The following is a 22,626-nucleotide window of genomic DNA, read 5'->3' on the forward strand; positions in this document are numbered from 1 at the left end:
TAAACCAGTTTCTATTACTATAGAACGGACACTGTAAGTTATTCATACGATGTTTTGGTAAGAAGTTAAGGCTACTTTTTTTTCATTGTGACGGTTTACTGCACCCGTTGACTTTCATCATTCTCTTCAACATCTTCAAGTTGTGCAGACGTTAGGCTAGGTAAGTCTAGGTAAGGCTAGATTAGTCTGCACTAAGAGCTGTGACTGTATTTTGCATGATTTCATTCATAATGTTTTTTTTCTATTGGCGCAAATTGGTCTGCATTTTATCATTGGAAGTCTTTTTCTGTTACATATCTGATTACAGCCTTGGATGCCTTAGGATATATATACTGTATAGTTTGTTGGCTCTTACAGAAAAAATACTTTGATGATGGCATCTGGTGGTGATTCTCCAAATCTCAAAAAAGCAAAAATTGGAGAAGAAAAACCAAAAAGGGTTATTCTAGCATACAGTGGAGGCCTCGACACATCGTGTATAGCACTTTGGCTGAAGAGCAAGGGATATGATGTAATTTGCTTCATGGTGAGTGCTGCTGGGCATGACTAAATGTTAGTTATAATTGCAACAGATCATATCAGAACACAGATTGCTTATATTTTATTGAGTTTTGTACTTTTACTTGCAGGCAGATGTCGGGCAAATAGAAGACTTTGTTGCCGCTAAGGCCAAAGTGGAAATGCTTGGATCAAAAGTAAGTAGATGCAAGACATTTATTTAGTTGTAAATATGAACGTCTGATTCCTAGTTTCTAAAGATCTTAGAGGTCCTCTCCTTCCGCCCTTCCTCGTTTTTTTGCCTGATTAATCGGTTAATCTTGCAGCTGGTGGTGGTGGATGTAAAAAAGGAATTTGTTGAAGAATTTATCTGGCCAGCGCTGCAGGCAAACGGTATCTATGAAGATAGATATATGAATGGTACAGCACTCGCACGGCCCTGCATAGCAAGGTAAGACTATCTAGGGACGTCTTGGCTGGACAACATTGCATAATGCTAGTGGTATTGTTCAGCGTTTGTTTGAGCTCAGAGGACTCCATCTTATTTACTCTGTAAAAGCAAACAAGTTGGCAGCATTTTTAAACCTGAGAAAATTAGTTATGACAACACAACATATGCTATACCCCAAACCCTTCGTGCGAACACAGACTACTCAAATAACTCCCAAGCAAATACATCGAACAGCCAGGTACTACTGAGCTGTAATGAAAAACTACAAGCGGTTGCTAATTGGCATGAAGCCAAGACCAGTTAGCTGGCAAGTTGCCAAAAATTTGGTACGCAGTTGGTTTAGACCTGTACGGACTAACAAAAATGAAAGATTGTCAGATGTCATCTGCTCCTCCAAGACATTTTTGTATGGCTTACAACGATATGAGAATCATCTGTAGTAGCTACTATTAAATGTTGCATATCCGAAGTGCACCATGTTGTGACAGGTTCTTGGGAGATGTTTTCTCTCCAGTTGTCTGATGCAATGTTATAATCCTATCAGTTTGTTAGTATCAGCGAGATCATTCACCTTGGCTGGTTTTACACGCCAGGCAGATAATCTAAATCGCTTTATGATCTTTCAAGAAATCTTACTGTTTAATTCATGTTTGTTCGGGCAGAGATGATGTTCAGTTGTGTCGCTTGTGTGCAACAGATGGGTTCCATTGCCTTTCGTGGTGTCACTCATTTTATTGTACTGACAAACAAGTGGCATTCTACCCAGTATAGTGACCCTTTGAAAACCCCAACTGCCTGTTTTATATTAGTAGTGTCTGTTCCTGCTGTTAATTGTTAGCCTAATTGAAATGTAATAAAAGGTCTTTATTGGCTGGCTCAGGGCGCTTTGTTCCTCAGCGCACTTGACGACACGTTCATTGAGAGCTGGACAGTTTTGTCCCGCTGGTGCATAGCATAGTTGACTAATTTAAAAAACATCCTGTAATCTAGGATGCTGGCTTCCTTGTTACTCTCTGTGTCTCGATAACATAAATCATAGATGTACTCATCATAGATGTACTTGGTGTTTTTTCTTTGTCCAGAAGTATAATCAATGTATTTCCATGCTTCGAATGAGTTAGGAGTTGCCTGCTGCCAACGAATTCGTATCGTGCCATTTTAACGATGTGGAGTTGCATTATATTGATCGTTGCGGCATTTGCTAAGTATCCCTCAAAGCAAAACTTTTTAAAAGTACACTTGCTTTGAGGTCACGGTCACTTTTCAATTCATGTGCAGTCAACTAGTAGGACCAACTAAGCCAGGTGGCCTAATCGCAATGCTGGAATATTTTGACCTCCACTGAGAGAGCTTTGATAGTATTATAGACTAGGATACATCAGCAGTGAGTGTTTTCATGATGTCGATGTACTATCACAACAAATTCCTTCACGCCAATTTAGCAAAGCGAAATGGAATCGAATGTGTTCAGATTCGGCCGTTTCTACGATTCAGAGTTCGGAGGAACTCCAAGCCCATTCTAAGCGTGAAACACAGTGAATATACTTTGTTGGGAAGAAACTGCAAGCAGTTCTGTTGCGTGATTTATCGGGAAAATAGTTTATGCTTATTCTCAGGTTAGTGAGGCTTCACTAGTATTCTTTTCACATAGTTTGTATTGCCAACAAGTTTCTATACAGCCAGTTAGAATCACGTGTGTAACCGTATTTCATGATTTAAGGTGATTATCATCTTGAAGACACAATAAGTTGGCCAGATTACATAATAGGGCAGGTTATCTTAAGCCTCGTTCCCGCCAGCCGATTTTATGTTGATGATTTGGAGGAGTTGGCGTACTGGTCAAGAATCACATTGAATGTTTTCATGACACGCATGATGCACAAATTTGAGCCAATCCGCAAGTTAACCGCATCATGGAAACAACATAAATCCACAAACTAAGCGACTTGCAATTTGCAAAACTATCGAATACATCATGTTTGCGAATAATGGAAACAGCACTTGCGAAATGCGCGTTAAAATACCGCGCCAGCTATTCAATTTTAATCATTTTCAATACTTCCGTCATTCATTCTCGATCGAGTTTCACATGCACATCCCTAATTATTACCTTATAGCTTACAGTTCCTTACCTTTTTTCAACAAGGCGCCATAAAATGTTCATAGAAACACTTAATTCGCATGGTAACACAACTCCAAATCTGCATGATGAGCGTCATGGAAACATAGTGATTGTGTGAAAAAAGTAAACAAGCCCAAATTGTCCAGAGAGAAGTTTTATCAAGCTATGCCCGATCAGTGGACGATTCTAAACTGATTTTCAATTTGAGTAGCCATTGAAATCATTCTTCGCAGTGAATCACACAATGTCATTCAAAGTAAGCGCCCAATTTGTTTTTGCAATTCTCTTGATAGCACTTTCAAGGGTTTAGTACAAAAATTGCATGAAAATCATAAAATCAAATAGAAAAATGTGAAATCACAGTAAATACCATTTATGAAGGACCAATATATATAGCATGAAATCACAGTCATTTATATCAGCCGGAGTCACGGCAAAGCTTTGAAGGTTTGAGATGTTCTCCAAGAGTTCCATTCTCAGCTTTAGATGTAATGACCAGGGATTATGGAGTGCAGACGGTCTTTGACGTCAAGTGGGATATATCAACCACACCTTTGAGATGATTCTCTGACCAAATTGAGGATATTTATTACGGTTATTATTAGCTAATAATTACAATTTACATAAGATGGTGTCTCAATCTACCGGCTGCTCTGTCAGAGTGGCATGCCTCTGAACAGAATGGTTTTACATAGGAAGTTGAATTTCTGCTTACAAATCTGTCGCAGGTTATCTTAAGCCTCGTTCACAGCAACTGATTTCATGCTGATGGTTTAGATGAGTTGGCATACTCGTCCGAGTCGGTTGATGTCTTTTTTCGAAGGAGGCTGTCTCAGCTAAGACACTTTCAGCGCATATTTCAAGATGAATTTAAGATAGGAAATCACCTTATATACATCAAACTATTTTTGTATCGAGTTATTTTTTGTAAATTTGCAATGATCACACAATAGTGATTGTTTTATGTGTCTGATATACAGTTCCAAGAAGGTTTAGCCAGAATTTTGTTAGAAATTCTCAAAAGGCTAGGTTGAGCACATGCAATTGACAGGTCTATTACCTTGCGTCATTAAAAGGGCAACAACATTTAAAAATCTTTGTAACCGTTCTGAAAGATGACCATATCTTTCTAACCGTGTACATCAGAGGACAAGATAAACTCAGCCGATTGTTGGTCAAAAAGCACTTATACACTCTGTTTGTTTGATGTGTTAAACAATTCCATATGATACGATTTGTTCCAATGTTACATGTGGTTCATTTACACGCATACAACATGAGGTCAAACTAATTCATTTGCTTAATTGTCTTTGTGTTTGGATCAGCTGAAACTTTTTACACTGAATATCATGGCAAAGTATTGACCTTTAAAAGCCATTCAACTCCAATAAGGTTCTTCTTGACTGCTGTTAGTTGGGAATATTTTAAGTGGTCAAATTTTATGCGTTTGACTCGGTATTTGTTAGTGAGTGAATGCCGAAGGTAGACCACAGCAGTACGTGTCGGGTATTTACCGGATATCAACGGATAATAGTCTGTGGTGTCCGGATTAATGAGTTTGTTTATGACACGGTTGTTGGCGGGAGGCTATTAGTCTGTGCAGTTGGATGGGCTAGTTTTTAATGAATATATGCCACCTACACAGGCTACACTAAATTGCTTGTAGAGAAAGCTGTGAGAACTGGATTACAACTAATAGGTAAACATGTAATTCTTGTAGTAGAGCAGACCATCAACATTGTATAGTGTTGGTGTGGGCTGATTCTAAGCTGATATATATAATGTTCTTATGGGGTATATGGCTATGTTCGTGGGGTATATTCCTATGATTATGTAGGCAAACGGTTTAATCTATCAGTAGCCCAATGTTCAAAATTGATTTTTTGCCACGGCTAATTTAATTGGCAGTAAAAATTGGCAGTAATAGGCACATATTATTTTGCACTATTGTACATAAATTTAATCTAGTTAATAGTACATATTTTACATAAGCTGAATAGTACAGTAGTCTCCATAGTGTTCATAGTGGCCAACTAATTCATTCAAAGCATGGAAGCACAGTGTTCATTGCTTTTTTACTGGATTGCTATTTCAATGGTGTCATCTTACATAATCTCTAATATCACTGATCTCACTTGTCGGACCTCTCCTGCTTGTATGTATAATATTCTTAATATTACAAGTATTTCTGTTTGTTTGTTTGTTTAGATTAAGATGCTGATTGATTTATATAACTCTGGGCACCCAAATAATTCTAGCATATTACAAAAAAGTATATGATGTGAGTGACAAATGAAATCAGTCATTTTTGTGAAGTATAATAGGTATTCGTAATTATTATAAATTTATAGTATTTGATAGCTAGAATAAATATAATAAAAGTTATGAGACATTTCTAAGACAACATATTGTCATAGAGAAATACATTTTCATCAGATTTGGAGTTGCTACCTCATATCCTTAAATGTTTGATATACTAGTCTCTGTTATGTAAGATTACTTATATATATAATTATATATATATGTATGTAATTTGATATATACATGTATATTAATTTATTGGCTATAATTTCATTGCAAACAAAAAAAATTTCCAAATTTCATATAAAAATCATAAATCAACAAAGAAGGCAACAGTCAGCCACTAAAACCCAAGAAATGATTTGACACACAATGTTTAAAATACCTTTCTCTGTTAAGAGAACGAATATTAGGTAGAAGATTGTTAAAACATCTAGCAACGATATTTTCAAAATAATTGTTATTAGATTGTTAAGATTTTCTCCAAGCCGTCTCTAGGGCAAAATCAGTCAACCAAATCAACGCGGTAAATTCATTTTGTTATTCACGCTTTAGCATTACATCAAACCCTTTTAATCTTTCTATTTACAAAGTTGTTGAGAGTGCGATCAATCTATCTGTCTCCCGCTGTCACACTCTCTGAATACAGGTAGACGAGTCTGTTAGCTTGTTTCAATTACAATGGATGTCAGACAGGTGCAAATTGTCCTAGACATACAAAGCTAATTGTACTTGGTACATTTTAACATTGGTATGTTGGAGCAAATATTCTCATAAGAATACACTGCAATTCGTTTAATTTGTTTCAGTACCTGACAATCAGTAATAACGCCTTAATGAATACATCAGGTAGTTTCACACTGCATTAGGTCAAATACATTATGTAAAACCATGTAGACAACTACACTATGCAAAAGCCAAAGTAGTAATTAAAAGCTACATTAATTATTTCTTCACATTAGATACAGAAGTGAAAGTGTAGAATAACCGATGTGTACAATTGTATTAGGAAATGGTGGTGATAGAAATAGAGAACTTGACTCACTGTAATTTAGACTCAGTCAAGTTTAAACCAATTTAACCTAGCTTTTTATATATTGTTTTTTTTATACTTTTTTTTTTTGAACTGCAGTTATTCAAGAAACTATGAATATTGGAAATTACTTTGGGAGTAGAGTAAAATACGTACTCAAATTTTGTATTGCATGTTGGGAAGGTTGTATGCTGAGGTTATTGCTATTAGCGGCTTGTCTCTTCATTGAAAACAGTTGAATTCTTACAGAAATACGATGAACTGTTAGCCTCAGTGCATTTAGTAGCTGTCGAGAACTGGCAGTTACTAAATGACCAACCACCATAGATAGAATCTGGTATGATTGTATCTGTAAGGTTTCTCATATCTCAAAGTAGAAACTTGTTCGAACTGCTCGTATCTTGATTTGCTAGTATGTTGGGCACTCATGTCTATTGACTGTATTGACATATAAAGGCCGGATTTGGGCTTATTTAGAATCAGATTTTGTAATTTTGAAATATTACTAATCTAGTATGTAATATAATATAATAAATGTTTTAAAATAAAGCTGTATTTTAGTAGACTACACAGCATTCTCTGATTGATGCTCATCATTGAAGTATTGGGAACTATTAATACATTTTTACTTCACCCTGTTAGTATTATCGGTAAAAGATATGCAATACTATACTATGATTTTAATTAGTAACTCTGCTGTTTCCAAATATATTACAGTAAATTTGTGTAATTTCAGTTTATTTTTCATGACCTCAAACCGCTTATATATAAAAGCACTCTTTGTGGTTGTCATGCAGGGCATGGATAAAGGTGGCAAAGGAGCATGATGCTATGTACATCTCTCACGGTGCGACTGGAAAAGGCAATGACCAAATAAGGTTTGAGCTGTCGGCTTACGCCCTCAACCGTAACATAACCATTATAGCTCCTTGGAGAGACCCCGAGTTTTACAATCGTTTTAAAGGCCGCAAGGACCTCTTCGCATACGCTCATGTAAGACATCTTTCTTATAGTATGTCTCTTATTCAATTGTTGACATGCGTTGGCAGCCGAGACGGGAAATTAAAAGGTTGATTCTTTTGCTGCCACTGCACATAGAGCTGCAATACATCTATCGGTATATTGTCCTGTTCATTTATCATTCTATTACTGGAACTTAGGGATTGTTTTCTCTTGTTTGAAAATACTGTTAAGGTTTTTCACTTCCTGTTCTCTCTTCCTGTTCATTTGTGTCTGTAAAAGCCTACTTGACAAAGCATTTGATGAGTGGTTTTAATATTGCTGATTTTCTGCAAAACTTTCATGTGTCTCATTTCACATAAGGGTATTTCTCACTAGGCTTGTGTAAAAATAGTCTTTTCACTATGGTTGTAGGCACATGCCTGACTCAGTTGCCTACCTTTAGGTTCTCATATGGCAGTGTTGTGCTCTATTTTTATTACAGAGTATGTAAAATTAGTTGCTAAAAGTTAATTATTATGTTTAGTGTTTAATAGTTCGTTAAGGTTTACATTCATTTTATTAAAAATTGTTTTACTGTTCATCAAATTGCTATTATTATTTTACTTGAAATGAGTACAATAATGATAAATATAAGTCAGTACCTTAGAGGTCTGACCATGCTAAAGGTGCAGAATAGCGATATTTAACAGTTTACGGAAGGCATTTTGCGAGATGATTTTTTTTAAATCGACAACCACTTGCTTGGTAACCAGATTTATACATCTGGACCAATTTTTTTCATGAGCAACATTTTCATGGTTCGATCAATGGTCCACTGGTGCTAGCACAAGCAGATACTCTTAGAGGTCTATGTAACCTCTTAGAGGTCTATGTGACTTCTAAGAGTGCTGATATGCTAGAAGTTTGCAAGTTGTTATCTCACACCTCCGATCGCGTTTGTAGGATAACAATATTGAGCTGCCAGTTACACCAAAGGAGCCATGGTCGATGGACGCAAATCTTATGCACATCTCCTTTGAGTCAGGTATCCTGGAGGACCCAAGTTTGGTGCCACCCACTGGAATCTATAAAATGACCAGAGACCCTGAGAAGGCGGTTGATGTCAAAGATGAAATCGTTATTTCTTTCAAACGCGGTACGATAGTGGTAACCCTCGCTCTTTTGATATGCTGATTTTTCCTACATTTTGCCCTTTGTTGATGATTGTATACAGTCTTTCTTATGGGTTTGGACTCGCTTCCATTCTGAATTGTAGAAACGTTAAAATGCAAATGCATTTGACGACATTTCGCTTCACTAAATTTGTGTGGAGACTTCGTTGTAAGAGTAATATTCGACATCATAAAAATGCTTGCTGGTGGATCCGAATTGATAATACTTGGCTAAGCTCTCCCAGTGAAGATAAAAAGTTTTCATCATTGCAAACTAGCGATCAGGCAATGATCACTAGTTAGAAATCAGATGCGCTAAGCCAAGATGCGATCAGGCAATGATCGCATCTTGGCTTAGCGCAACTAGTTGACTAGGCCTACACATAAATTGAAAAATGATCGTGACCCGAAAACGAGTCTACTTTAACAAGTTTTGTTTTGATGGGTACATTGCAAGTCTGGGAAAGATCTACATAGTGTGACTCCGCGTCGCTGAAACCGTAGGATGTGAATTTGTCAGCAGCAGGCAACTCCAAACCCGCTTAAAAAAGGGAAACAAAATGTTCACATCATCTTCAGCAGCATGTCATTCCTGTTAATTCACTCACAAGCTTGATGGCAACATCAGTTAGTTATTTCTTTATTTAGGCTTTTCTACCTTATAGCCATCTCTTCAATTTTTATGTAATATAATAAATATACAAACGTATTAGGAGTTGTCTTATCATAGACATTACAAGACTATACTTGTTACTAAATATCTTACCAGAAAGTTACTCTATGAATTTGTGTGTGCTGTTGCAGGCATACCGGTTAAAGTGACCAATAATACTACTGGAAAGGAAGTCACAGAAACACTGGAACTGTTTGGTTACTTGAATGAGTTGGGGTCAGTATTAAATCTTGGATTTGTCTTCCCTCTTTCGGATTGCAAAAATTATCGTTTGTTTGAGTTGTGGCTTATAAGAAGCTCTCATCTCCTAAATCTAGACTAAAGTTTTTCTTCTCTATGTATAGATTTTTGCACTCTGGTAGTCGAGTAAACCTAAGTTTGCTGGTAGTCAAGTCATGACTGGAAGAAGCCTTCAAGGCTTTTTTCAATGTACGACTTGTTGATGTTGATGGTGGGAGCCTAGAAGAAATTGCAAATTTGATTTTGTTTACAGAGGAAAACATTGTATTGGCCGCATAGACATAGTTGAAAACAGGTCTATCGGCATGAAGTCGCGAGGTCTGTATGAAACCCCTGGATTCACCATCCTCTACCATGCCCACATAGACATAGAGACCTTCACCATGGACAAGGAGTTGCGAGTCCTCAAACAGTATCTGAGCACCCGGTTTGCTGAACAAGTCTACAAAGGTTTGTGCTTTTTCATATTAGCTTCATAAATCTATCAGCCAAAATCATTCAAGTTTCTACCTTGTGTAAGCTGCATAGTCCATAGATAATGTCTGTTTCGATATGCCGATCATGTGATCAGTTGGACTGGGGGGCGAGTTCAACTTGTCAAGGCTGATAAAAGATGGCAGCACAAAGGGTGTTCGATTTTCACACCAGCCTTATGAGAGTTGTCCTACCTCAATAAACATTACAATGAGAAAATAAAATCATGAATCATTGATGGATGAACTTACACAAAATCTCTGTAGATTTTATCAGAAAGTATCGGTATTTTTCTATCATTTGTGATTGTTTTTGATGTTTGAGGTGATCTGACTGCCAGGATGTTTTAAGATTAAAATCGACAAAACACGATCGTGATTAAAACGCTCAGATTCAAGAGGCTGTAATGGCTGTAATGAACAAGCACTAAGCAAGTCTCAACCAATTATTGTTGTTATGAAGTACAAACTCAGAACAAGAGAAGATAACTCATGGTATCGCATTGTCTTACTTTTTCCAAAATCCTCAATCTCGCAAAGTTTATCTACAGCCTTAACCATTTTAGAATAGGTCTTCTTTACATGGTCTTAGCAGTGACCTTGACATTTTTTTATTGCGAATGCACCAGTAGTTGCAAAGCTGAAAATTTAAATAGCTCTAAACGCTATAAGACTGCTAATATCGCAATAAAAGCTGTCCGTGTCTGTTCATCTGGTCGAAGCCACTGTTGCAGGTAGGAAAAATATTATTTATATTTTTGCAGGTAAGAAATATCGTATTATTCGAGATTGTAACTTGCAACACTCAGCTTTGCAGCTAGGCAGGCTACCATCTAATTGTTTGCATTCCATAGTGAGGGATAGTTGTGAACATATTTATTCTTGGTGCGTTTTTGGCTCACCTGAGAATCTCCAATGGCACACTAGACACTCAAGGCACTCCAGGGTTCTAGTAATAATAATAAATTCAGCAAATAAAACAATATTTCTTGTCCGTCTGTGATCTTGGCCCTCTCAGTTATGACATTGTTTATTGCAGGCTTCTGGTACAGCCCGGAGTGTGAATACACTAGAGAGTGCATAGACAAGAGCCAAAAGTTTGTGGACGGCAATGTAACCCTTGACCTCTACAAAGGTCAAGTGCTGATCAAGGCCCGTGAGAGTCCGAATAGTTTATACAGTGAGGAACTGGTCAGGTGGGTGGAACTGAGGGACTGGTTTTACTATAACAGTTGTTATTCTTTTGCTAGTACTGTTTAAGTTACTCTTGTCTATACCTCGTATTGATACTTGGTATGCTTTGAAGACTAGTATATCCGGTTGTGTTGGCTGTTGTAGCATGGATGTGCAAGGCAATTACAATCCCGTTGACGCTAATGGCTTTATCCGATGCAATGCTCTGAGGCTACAAGAGTACCAGAGGTTGAGGGAGAAAGAATGGGTAGGTTTTAAACTATGCTATGTTGTTATCTATAATGCGCTGATGAGCTCATGTTTCATGAATCAAGTCGGTAACATTTGTAAAAGTTTGCAATTAACTGTATTTCTTGTTATAGAACCCACAATTTATGGTCTTTCAGTGTCTGTGAGAGAAAAATTGTTATTTAAGACGATGCTTGGATATGTAAAAATAAACCTGATATCTTAGCCATCTACACTGTAATAGTGAGCATCCATGATGTGGCTAGCTGGGAATTCCCGAGTTCTATGCAATGACCACTTGAGAGTTATGCACTCCTTACTTTCTTCATTTCATCATAGCACCCTCTATCACCTGCTAATGACTAGTTGTTAAACACAGGCTATGCTTACCTTTTCAGATCACTGAGCACTCTACCGGTGAGAACGGAACAATAAAACCAGTAAAAAAGTCAACTGCGCTGCCATCCAATGGCCAGGAAATAGCTGCTTAGCATTTGGTCCCGTATTATGTAACAATTAATAAAGTGGGTAGGCTACTATGTAAATACTCAATACGTATATTAACATATTTAGTATTAGTCCATTTGACTTTCCGTATTCTCTCATCACATTTTGCTAGTCTGGGCTCCAGAGTTTGTGAGATCTCCCCTCATTCTAATGAATCTCTGAATTTTTGTAAGATTGTCTGTTTAAATTACTGAAGTAAGAATGTTTGTGAGTATTTCATTTAGTACATAGACTTTTAGCTGTGTTGTATTAGGGATAGATATTATATCTCAATAAACAAGACAAGTAACTTGACCTTGACAATTGCCTTCTTACTTTCATATCACACTGTGTTATGTATATGCATCTTCTGTTGAGTGGCTGTTTTATGCCAATGTTTACGATGGCATGTTAAAAGTGGCACCAAGATAAGATTAAACATGCAGTAGACGCTAAATACAACGTAAATCATCCTTTCTAAGAACGTTTACATCTAGGGACCTCACGCTATGCAAACCGTAAAATACATGTGAATTGCGTAATCCGCTCTAAGCTGGTCCCAAACTCATCATTTTGGGCCTTTAAATAGGAAAAAACAACATAAATTTCTAATTGAATAATTTAATGGCTACACTAACTGTAGTATTATTGGTTTTTATTGGTTAACTTTTCTTTTTATTATCACTTTCGCTCGGTTTAGGGTCTATTGTTACAGTAATTTAACATTGAGGGATCACACACGTTCAATACCAACTTTGTTTCCTTTTTCTGGACAGCAAGGTCTATGCTGCAAAAAAAACACTGAAAAACATTTTCTATGCCTACAGCAAAGTAGAACAAAAATATTTTTTCCATAGTAAGTGTCTATCTGTTTGTCCAAAGCCAGGATTAGCAGGATTAGGATAAAAAATTGTTTTCAATTCCAACTTATTCAGCTTGGCAGGTCGATAATCTAGCACCTGCACCAACCACCTTTAGGCACTTCTGAATACTTGTACATCTACTTATTCTCAGTGCTTTTTCCATACATCTGACGATCTCTCACAGCTCACTAAACCACTAGGAGACTAGCATATCTGATGGAGATACAGTACATACATTTATGCATCGTTTTCTCTCTCAAGTCTTAAAGAGAGAAATCGATATTTTTTTAGGCTAACTATGGGACTCGCGTTATCCAAATCGAATTTGAGCACTTGCATCGATCTAATGCTTTACTTTATATAGAATTTCTTAAGGAATGCGGTTCAAAAACTTGACACAAATTTTTTACGTCAAGTGAAATCAGAGTGAAAGGAGGTTTACGTCATGAGAGTGTCTACTCAATGACTTTCCACTGTTTATGAAAGCAATGATTCATTGCAGTAATTATCAACAGAGAGTAAAGGGAGGTTTACACAAGTGGTTTTGCAGTCCTCATTCATCAATGGACAAAAACTGCATGTAAAAACAGACATCTAGTGCACAGACTCTGTATGTCATACTCACCAGCGGTCCGCTGCACTGGATTCGCTTCAGTTGATTGGCTAACGACTGAACTGTCGTAGTTCCCTGTAATCACGCATTTCATTTTCAATAGTGTTATCGAGTGACCATTCTGTGCCACACCTTTTGCTTGCTCCATAAACAATCGCTTGAAAGGACCTAGATGGTGGAGTTAATTTAATGCTATTGTTTTACCGGTAATGAATTCGATTGGCGTAAACCAATGGTAAACAAGCCACAAACTAGAATAACTTATGTTACAGGTGTACACACATTGCAATTTACACAGGATGTTCAGCAGCAGAAATGTAACCTTGACTTCATCACCCCACTCCACCATAACCTCGCCTTGATATACGGTTTTTGTGGATCAAATATTTGTCTACCTGAAATGTTAGTCCGCTTTTTAATGTTTTAATAAATATTAGTTTTGCATGTCAGACTACAAAATATTTAAAACAGAGTCTTGTCTATGTTAGACTTGAATAATTTAACTCAAAGATATTAACTTAGCCTTAGCTCCTCCTCCACCCCTTCCCCTCCTTTTAATATGAAAAATACAATTGCAACAGTGTTAGATGAACCGGCATTGATACGATCAAATTTCGCAAGAGTGTTGTTAGTGGACTATGTACACTAACGCTTATATCCTTGCTTTGACCTGTGAACAGCATGAAGTGAACGGGCTGATTTCGGTAAAGATAATGTGGGTGAATTAGCCAAGTGAATATGTCTGCGTCAGCCCTCAAAGAGAATAAACAAATTTGTTCACTTGAAGCAATTTATCCGTGGTTAAAAACAAAAGGTCTAGCAAGTGCATTATGCATTTTGTCTGTGCTTAGTTGCTTTGATTTATAAACAGAGGTCTGATGATCTCACACAATATTAAAATTTGAATTTACAAGTTGTTAGTTGTATGAGATCATTGTGTACTGGAGGACTTCCTTATCAACTGTTCCATGGATTCTATAAGCTCTTTTAGGATCAAACTTTTTTAGTGTGGAAAATATTTACTGGTGAAAGCTAAAAGTGGTACCAAAATAAAAATAAACATACAATAGGCGCTCATCCGACGTAAATAATCTATTCTGAGAACATTTACGTTAGAAGGGTTTTACGTTATACAAACAGTAAAATACATGTAAATAACGTAATCTGTTCCAAGTTCATCCTAAGCTTAAGATACATCAGATTCCAAACTCTCAAATAAGCAAAAAACCTTCAATTTTTTAATTCAGTGACTGTACAGTGAATGTGTACAGTCACTGAAAGATAATTTTAGTTCTAATATAGAACTTGAATAGAATGTAAATACACTTTTTAGATGTTTATCCATAACTGGCCTTCTATCTGGTCAATAAATGATTGTTCAATATTTCATTATTACCAGGTAACTTGTGTTTTCAGGTGACTTTTAGACAAACGAGTACCAATAAATTATAAAACAAATATTTTTGTACAATCTGGTACAAAAGTATGAACAGACAGGCTGAGGTTTGACAGGACAGGCCTAGCATGTATGCCATTTTCACTTTGTGACAGTTTGTATAAAATTACGAGTTTTTAAACATTTTTTAGTATAATAGCCAATGAAAAGACAGTTTTAAAATTGTTTTTACTAGCCTTCTTTGGTTTCTGTAACAATGAGCTCATCACTTCCAGTAGCAAACATAAAATATACTCGTCGCTAACCAAACAATAACCGTTCAGTGATCTCACAGAACCTTGACATCAGTTTGATTTTTACGAGTAGTTAGTTATTTCCTGTTAACCATTACATAAATTCTATAAGCTCCTGAGAGCTGATTGCGTTGGAATCTTTTTGGTATTGATAATACTTTTATTTAATATATGGAAATTTAAAAGAATGTAGAAACACCTTTTAAAAGACTTTATTTGAGTAAAATGTTGTTTAATATTTCATTGTTGCTCGAACTCTTGTTTTTCTGGGTGATGCTTAGTTAAAACATTAGCAATAAATTTTGATTTGATTTGGTGTTGTCATAATTATTTCACTGACCAATGCCAACAAAAGCAAAGCAGGCCATGTAAAAAAATTTGTTCTGTTTTTTGTTTGTTTTTAAAACAAATTGCATAATGAATTTAAACCCTTTCTTTATTTCAGTACAAGCTATAACAGTTTGGTTTTGTATAACTTTTCTTTTCAAAGATTGTCGGTTGTTTGTCTGTCATTCGTGTGTCCAGTTATAGGGATAAAGTTTTAAGAACAAAAAATCTGCTTGGCACTGGATTTGAACTCAGAACCTATAGGCTTGCGAACAGGCAAGCTAATCCATTACCCCACATGGCCTACTTGTTAAACAATGAAATAATCGTGCACATATTTGTTGCATCGGTTAAAATACGCATAACGACGGTGTTTGAAACATACCGTCCGATTGTAGTAAGTTTAGCAATATAAACAAGCCTCAGTTACTAGTTATTCAAATTAGCCAATTTGCTAATTTTGCCATCGACTAATTAGTCAACTTAGTAGTCAACTTAGTAGTCAACTTAGTAGTCAACTTAGTAGTCAACTTAGTAGTCAACTTAGTAGTCAACTTAGTAGTCAACTTAGTAGTCAACTTAGTAGTCAACTTAGTAGTCAACTTAGTAGTCAACTTAGTAGTCAACTTAGTAGTCAACTTAGTAGTCAACTTAGTAGTCAACTTAGTAGTCAACTTAGTAGTCAACTTAGTAGTCAACTTAGTAGTCAACTTAGTATTCAACTTAGTAGTCAACTTTGTAGTCAACTTAGTAGTCAACTTTGTAGTCAACTTTGTAGTCAACATAGTAGTCAACTTAGTAGTCAACTTAGGCAACTATATTACCTGCAACTGTTTATAAGGTGTTTTTTATTATCTGTGCAATGCCAGGCATTCAGCTCGTGTTATATATAATTGCAATTTTCGAGTATTTATGAAATTAATTCATTCTGAAAGTCATTTCATAAGCAAAAAATTTCGTAAGTAGGAACACATATCACCATATAAATCCATTCTAAGCTCCCACAAAACTCGGATATAATACTATATAAATTGTAAAGAATGATTAAAAACTATAACAAATACATGTTAGTATTAAATTACTACATAATAAATAGAAAAATTGCACATGTAAAAAAAAGAACAGGGAAATAACAAATAAAAACTACCAAGTTTGTTTGTTTGTTCAGTTTTAAATAGGTCAACTATGAAGGCTGGAAGGACGGATGTTGCTAAGTGCTAGCCAATGACAGAACAGCTCAAGTGTGCCACTCTCGAGTCAAGCAGTCCATCCGCCTAAACAGCCCCAGTGCGCTTTTTAAACTTTTAGTTTTTTGCCTTTCGTATGTACAAGCATATTTCGTTATTAAAAGCGACATTTCTACGAAAAGCCTTTCGTAACTTAGAAATTTGGTATCCGGGGACTTCCGCTAGTGGAGGTTCTACTGTTAAACATTTTTGACAAACACAAGCAAGTTACTGCTCTTAATAACTGTTTTGAAAAACAAATAACTTTTTTGTTTTCTAAAACAAACTTTGGCGCTGTTGATGTATGCACTAATAGTACATAAAAGGCTTTAGAAAACCCATTTATTGCTCTATTTGTCGTTCGGAAAAAAACAACAAAATATGATTTGATTTATAATGCGAGAGTACGAGTTGGAAGTGTCCAGTGCGCTAGCTAGGGGAAGTTACGCTGTGGTAACTATGTACATAGTTCATATCCCACAATTCAATGGAATGATATTAGAATAGCTCTTGATCATCATCACAATCACACTGTTTGCTTATTGAGAAAAGCTGGCTGTTCATAATGCATTTCTTTACACTAACGCTTAGAGTGAGCACGTACTAATGGTCTCTCCATGCATGCCGTAAGGGTAAGTCTAGTAATATATTAAGAATATATTATACTTAATATATTATATGTTACATTAAATCTAATATAAGGAAGCTTTAGATTTTTGTGCTAAGCCAGAAAGAATTTTGGTGGGCACATGTTACTTTGTATAAATTGAAGTTTTCCATGTCATATTTCTCGTGAAAATTTGATGAATAGTTAGAGTTTGGCCATGATATGCTATTGAACAACAATAATAATAGCAACAACGTATTGACAATCTATTGCAATCTATAAAATAGAATAAATGAGACTAATTCATAAATAGCTGTCAATTTTTATTTTGTTCTAACATTCCGCAGCCGAGAGTTTTACATCAATCATATTATTTTATCTGTTTATAAGATATTGTATTTGGTTTTATCATTTTTGTGCCATCTGACTTTCCCTTAGATTTCATATATTGATTTCATTATAATACACTTTTGAATAGTAAAATTTTCAAAGTGAAGAGCTTACAGTATGATATACAAATTAAATCTGTAGATCTTTTGGCATATTTTAAATACCAAATTGTCCTGCTTTTCCTGAGTTGTTGAAGGGTGAATATATAGATACAGTGTGCCTCTTAGAGCAAGACAAGTGGAAGCAAAACAGACACAAGAATGCGATGCTTTTTTGTGCTGTTGGCTTGCTGTCTGACAGCGTCAGCGTCAAATATTGGTGGTACGAGACAAGACATAGATCATTACAGCGATGGAGGCTATGGTAACATCCTTATCGCCATCCATGAGCAGGTGCCCGAGAACAGATCCCTTATCACGGCCATTCAGGTATTTATTCACCAGCTCTTTGCTGTCATTGCCTGAGTTGTACTTCATGGTTTGCGAGTTGTTTGTGTGCTTTTGTAAAGAGTAAGAAGAATAATGGGAAACTTGTATAGTTTCAACATTGGCACAAAGGTGAGGCTAATACGATTAGCACAAGCTTTCTTCAGCATTGTCATTGTTTTAGCATGACAGGGTATTGTATGCACAGTTAGTTCCCTTTAAAATACAGCTTGCCTTTCATTAGCTTTCTTAGCTTGTATTGAAATAAACGGAAGTTTTGAAATCATTATTTCATTTGTTGTGAAAATAAACATATGTCAAGTAATTTAATGACAACTTTTTGAATAAACAGCACATAAGGGTAAAATATTTAACAGCCTTCTATTCAACAAAGCGATGAGTTATAAGTAAACACTCTTCCAAAAACTGTGTTTTTATATTCTATTAAACTTCCATATAAAATAAAGATTTTTTCAATACCAAAAAGATTTTAATGTAATCAGCTCTTAAGGAACTTATAGAATTTATATAGTGGTTGACAGGAAATAACTAACTACTTGTAAAAACTTGTAAAAACTTGTAAAAACTGATATCAAGTTTCTGTGAGATCATTAAACACTTGTTTTGTTAGCGGCGAGTAAATTTTATGTTTGTTACTGGAAATTATATGCACTCTGTTATATAAACCAAAGAACACTAGCAACCCAGTTTTAAAAATATTCTTTATTAGTCCTATACTAAAAAATATTTGCAAGTTCGCAACTTTGAATAAACCGTCACAAAAAAATGGCATACATGCTAAGCCTGTGCTCCCAAACTACGACCCGCCGCCCATACTTTTGTACCAGATCGCTGACTAGCCTAACTCGTAAGAAGCTTGTTAACTATTTAGTGGGTGACCTACATATCTTTGACCTACATATCTTTGTTTCATTCTTATTACCAGTTTTTTTACCAGTAACGCTATTAATATCTTATTCCTACTATTGTTATCATTATTAGTAATATTCATACATCTGTTATGTTTTATATCATTTTATTTATTTTATTATATTGGTTTTTGTTTTGCTGGTATTCAATGCATGCTGTCAGCTAACAACTAAACCAAAAGTTTTACAATATTATTATTAATACTTTGTTTATAGAAAAACTAGCTGTGCTGCCCGGTGTTGCCCGGGTGATAAAAAAGCCTGGTCAGAAAATTGATTTGTATTTAACATATAACAACATTTACCATTCTAACTTTCAAACTACATATCGTGAGAAAAGTGTTTTGTGTAATTAAAATAGATTAAGAGAGAAAATAAAACAACTGTAAAGGTTTTTAAACTTTTTCAAACAACTGTAACTTTCAAGCTATTAGCCTGGCACATTGCCAATGGAAAATTGCAGTAAACTGTTAGGCTTGTAATGACTGTACTCCGTGACATTGCGTCAGCATTGTTGTTCAGCTGCAGTTATTCTAATAATAGCTATAGCGGGAATGCAGACAGACATACGACACACGGACATACTTTGAGAAATGTATATATACAGTAGATTGTTATTATTACTATACATAACCATCGTAATACCATTAGTTCATATTAGGCTTATTATGTTTCACATGACATAAGATGTCCTAGTAAGAAACACAGAAACTATCAGCATATACTAACGTTTTTATCAAAGTGCTAAGTTCTGTATATATGTAACTGAGCCACATTTTTATCTTTGTGAGTTATATAATTTGGATAGAGGTCATTATTATTATTAGGCAAACATGGGCAAATGTTTGCCCATGTTGATAAATGCAAAGTAGGCCATGTGGAAAAATAAATAAAATAAATGAAATAAAATATTAACATGAGAATTTGATAGGATTCGAAAATAAATTTTATGATATAAGTATGTTTTAGATTAAGGACGGGTAACTTGTTTATAACCGGTGTGTTCAGTAGTACATGTATATGTTTGTGGGGCGTAGCTATGAAGTGGGTGGTTGAGTATATTAATATATAATAGTATGCCAGCGACATATTGCGCTGTGAGACATCATGTGTAATGAGTATTTACAGGATTAATCTTGAATTTGCTGGAAGGGGGTCGCGTGGTGTTGGTGGTAAAATGTGCTTGGCTTAATAGCTGAATCTCTAGGATCAATCCCTATGTGGGGCAATCTTTTTCCTAATGCTTTAGTCATGGCCTTTTGACGGCCGGACGGATGGACAGGCACAGCTCTTATTATAGTAAGGATTGCTGTATTAGACAGCATAGATGCAGAAATACCAAACATTAGTCTAGCGGTAGATAAAAAATCATAATTTACTTTCTTCTGATCCTTAAATGATGGTTAACTCAAAATCACTAAATAGCAAATACTTTTATTGTTAGTTATTGAAGTAGAGTGATATACTAGAAGTAATAAAAATATGATTTTATTTTCTGCCTTCTATTATATTACTCAAAGTATCTGTCTATGAATGTCCCTTCAGCTATTGCCATTAAAATCTTGGTATAAATTTTCACAATCTGATGGATTTGAACTTACAACAAACAATTAACAAATTTTTTAATGGGACGCTCTACCACTGAGCTAGAACGACTGATCATTCAAAGATGATTTCAGATACCACATACCTTATGCGCATGCTAATTATTTTAGCATTGCTCCAAAACATTACTATGCCTCTGTTAAAAAATATTTCGGGACTCGAGTTTACGCAACACGATGCTTCTTCGTTTTTTTTTCGTTAGGGCTAATTTATTCCGACACACAATACTGACAATAATTTATCTCGACAATAATTTATCTGAACAATTAATTATATACATGTATGGTATTAAAAGATATACGTCACTGAAAGCTATGAAATTTTAAGTTTACACTGGTTTTGAAAACCTTTACAGTTGTTTTATTTATTTTTAATTTAGTTGTCCCACACAAAACCTTTTCTTCATGATATGAAGTTTGAAAGTTACAGTTATTTGACAATGTTTGAAAACCTTTACAGTTGTTTTTATTTTCTCTTTTAATTTATTTCAACTGCACAAAACATTTCTCTCATTATATGTACCCGTAGTTTGAAAGTTAGAATGGTGTTATATGTTTAATACAAATCAATTTTCTGTCCAAAGACTTTTTATTACCCGGGCAACGCCGAGTAGCACAGCTAGTTATTTACAAAGTAACTTGATCAGTTCAACTGACAATAAGATAGAGTTGTTGATATCTGACTCACACAGCGCCTACACCCTCTGAACAAATATTATTTACATTCCAATACTGACCACCTGTTCAGGGATGTCACTACAATACTCAATACCTGTTTAGGAGGTCACTACAATACTCAATACCTGTTCAGGGTGTCACTACAATACTCAATACCTGTTCAAGGTGTCACTACAATACTCAATATCTGTTCCAGGATGTCACTACAATACTCAATACCTGTTCAGGGGTGTCACTACAATACTCAATATCTGTTCCAGGATGTCAGTCAGTAATCGTTTCAATTCTCACTACTTGCTCAATGGTGTCAACAGGAGAGCTAGCTAGCTTTTTTTGGCTTTCCATACATAAGATCAAACACCAGTTCGCTTTCTAAAGCTTTGTGCTTCTCCACTAGAGAATATTAATTTGGTGATAAAAAGCAGCATAATTAAATCCGGTTTTGATTCATTAACTCCTTTGGAGCAAAGGCTAAAATCTGGTTAACACTATATCACCGATGTCAGTGTTAATCACATAGTACTTCGGTGATCGTCTGTGATAACAATGTTCACACTTTCACAAAGCCATCCGCATTTGCATCAGCAAAATGCCTGCGCCATAGCATTCTCATAATACAATATGGTTGCAGAAACAATAAAATACTAGTCCTGCAGCAACTACCATAAAAGAAAATATAGATCGGAAGCTAATCGCCGCCGCTAAAGTGGTACGCATTGCACAGGCTGTCTTGGATGCTCGGAGACCAACTATCGGGACAGTTTGACAGCAGCAATCCTTTCCAAAGTATCCAAGTTACCTCGATGATGTCTTCGGTAAACGGCGCGCATAATCCATAAATAAGCATGGAGAGGACAACATCGACATATGGCAACATAGTGTGAATCAGCCGGTTGATTTAAATTTGGTATATATTTACATGTATGTTCTTCGCTTGCTAGCTTTTCAAGCAAAGAGGTAAAACATAAAGACACTAAAAAGTCTGATAAAATCAACTAAAAATTTGTGTAAGTTCACCTTTAAACGAAAAACTTATTATACTAATAAATATATAAATATATATATATATATAATAGCCAACATGTTTATGTTTGTCGGGGAATACAAGCAGCTATACGGTTTCATTCCTTGCATCCCTTCAGGCCATCCCTGTTCTAGACCTAGTGGTCTAAAACAGGGATGGCCAAATGATTTTGGCCATGATCCGTTACAGCCAAATCTGACACATTAAAGATCCACAACGAGCTGAAGATGTGCATTTTTATTTTTTACCAGACAATTATTTTGGTACATCTTAAAACAAGGCGTCACATACAATTTTTAAAAGCTCTATTCATACACATAATTTGACTAAAAATCACTGAATGAATATGCTGTAATAAATATGTCTGATATCAGTGAGAAAAATGATGAGTGGGCTTTGACTTCATAGTACTATTAAAACGTGGTTTCCTGCTACTTA

The 22,626-nt window shown here is 35.6% G+C and overlaps 2 protein-coding genes across 3 annotated transcripts in view; both read left to right on the plus strand.

Moving 5' to 3' along the window:
• The first annotated feature begins 91 nt into the window (after nt 1-91).
• LOC137386861 (argininosuccinate synthase-like) lies at nt 92-12,128 on the plus strand. 2 transcript variants are annotated; one of them, XM_068073040.1, is made up of 11 exons: nt 92-160; nt 358-526; nt 630-695; nt 825-949; nt 7,203-7,398; nt 8,311-8,503; nt 9,324-9,408; nt 9,686-9,882; nt 10,945-11,101; nt 11,244-11,346; nt 11,726-12,128. In XM_068073040.1, the coding sequence occupies exons 2-11, from the start codon at nt 371-373 to the stop codon at nt 11,816-11,818; spliced, it is 1,371 nt and encodes a 456-aa protein (XP_067929141.1). In that variant the 5' UTR covers nt 92-160; nt 358-370; the 3' UTR covers nt 11,819-12,128. The 2 variants fall into 2 exon arrangements, with proteins under 2 accessions (XP_067929141.1, XP_067929140.1); XM_068073039.1 differs by having other exon boundaries at nt 136-170.
• A 5,662-nt stretch (nt 12,129-17,790) lies between these two features.
• Nucleotides 17,791-22,626, plus strand: part of LOC137388630 (calcium-activated chloride channel regulator 1-like) — a 38,232-nt gene continuing 33,396 nt past the window's right edge. Inside the window, exon 1 of the mRNA XM_068075106.1 lies at nt 17,791-17,956. The gene's annotated coding sequence lies outside the window, so the exon portion shown is untranslated. The remainder of the gene's footprint in view (nt 17,957-22,626) is intronic.

This window comes from Watersipora subatra, chromosome 2, assembly GCF_963576615.1.
Source record: "Watersipora subatra chromosome 2, tzWatSuba1.1, whole genome shotgun sequence".
NCBI lineage: Eukaryota > Metazoa > Bryozoa > Gymnolaemata > Cheilostomatida > Watersiporidae > Watersipora > Watersipora subatra.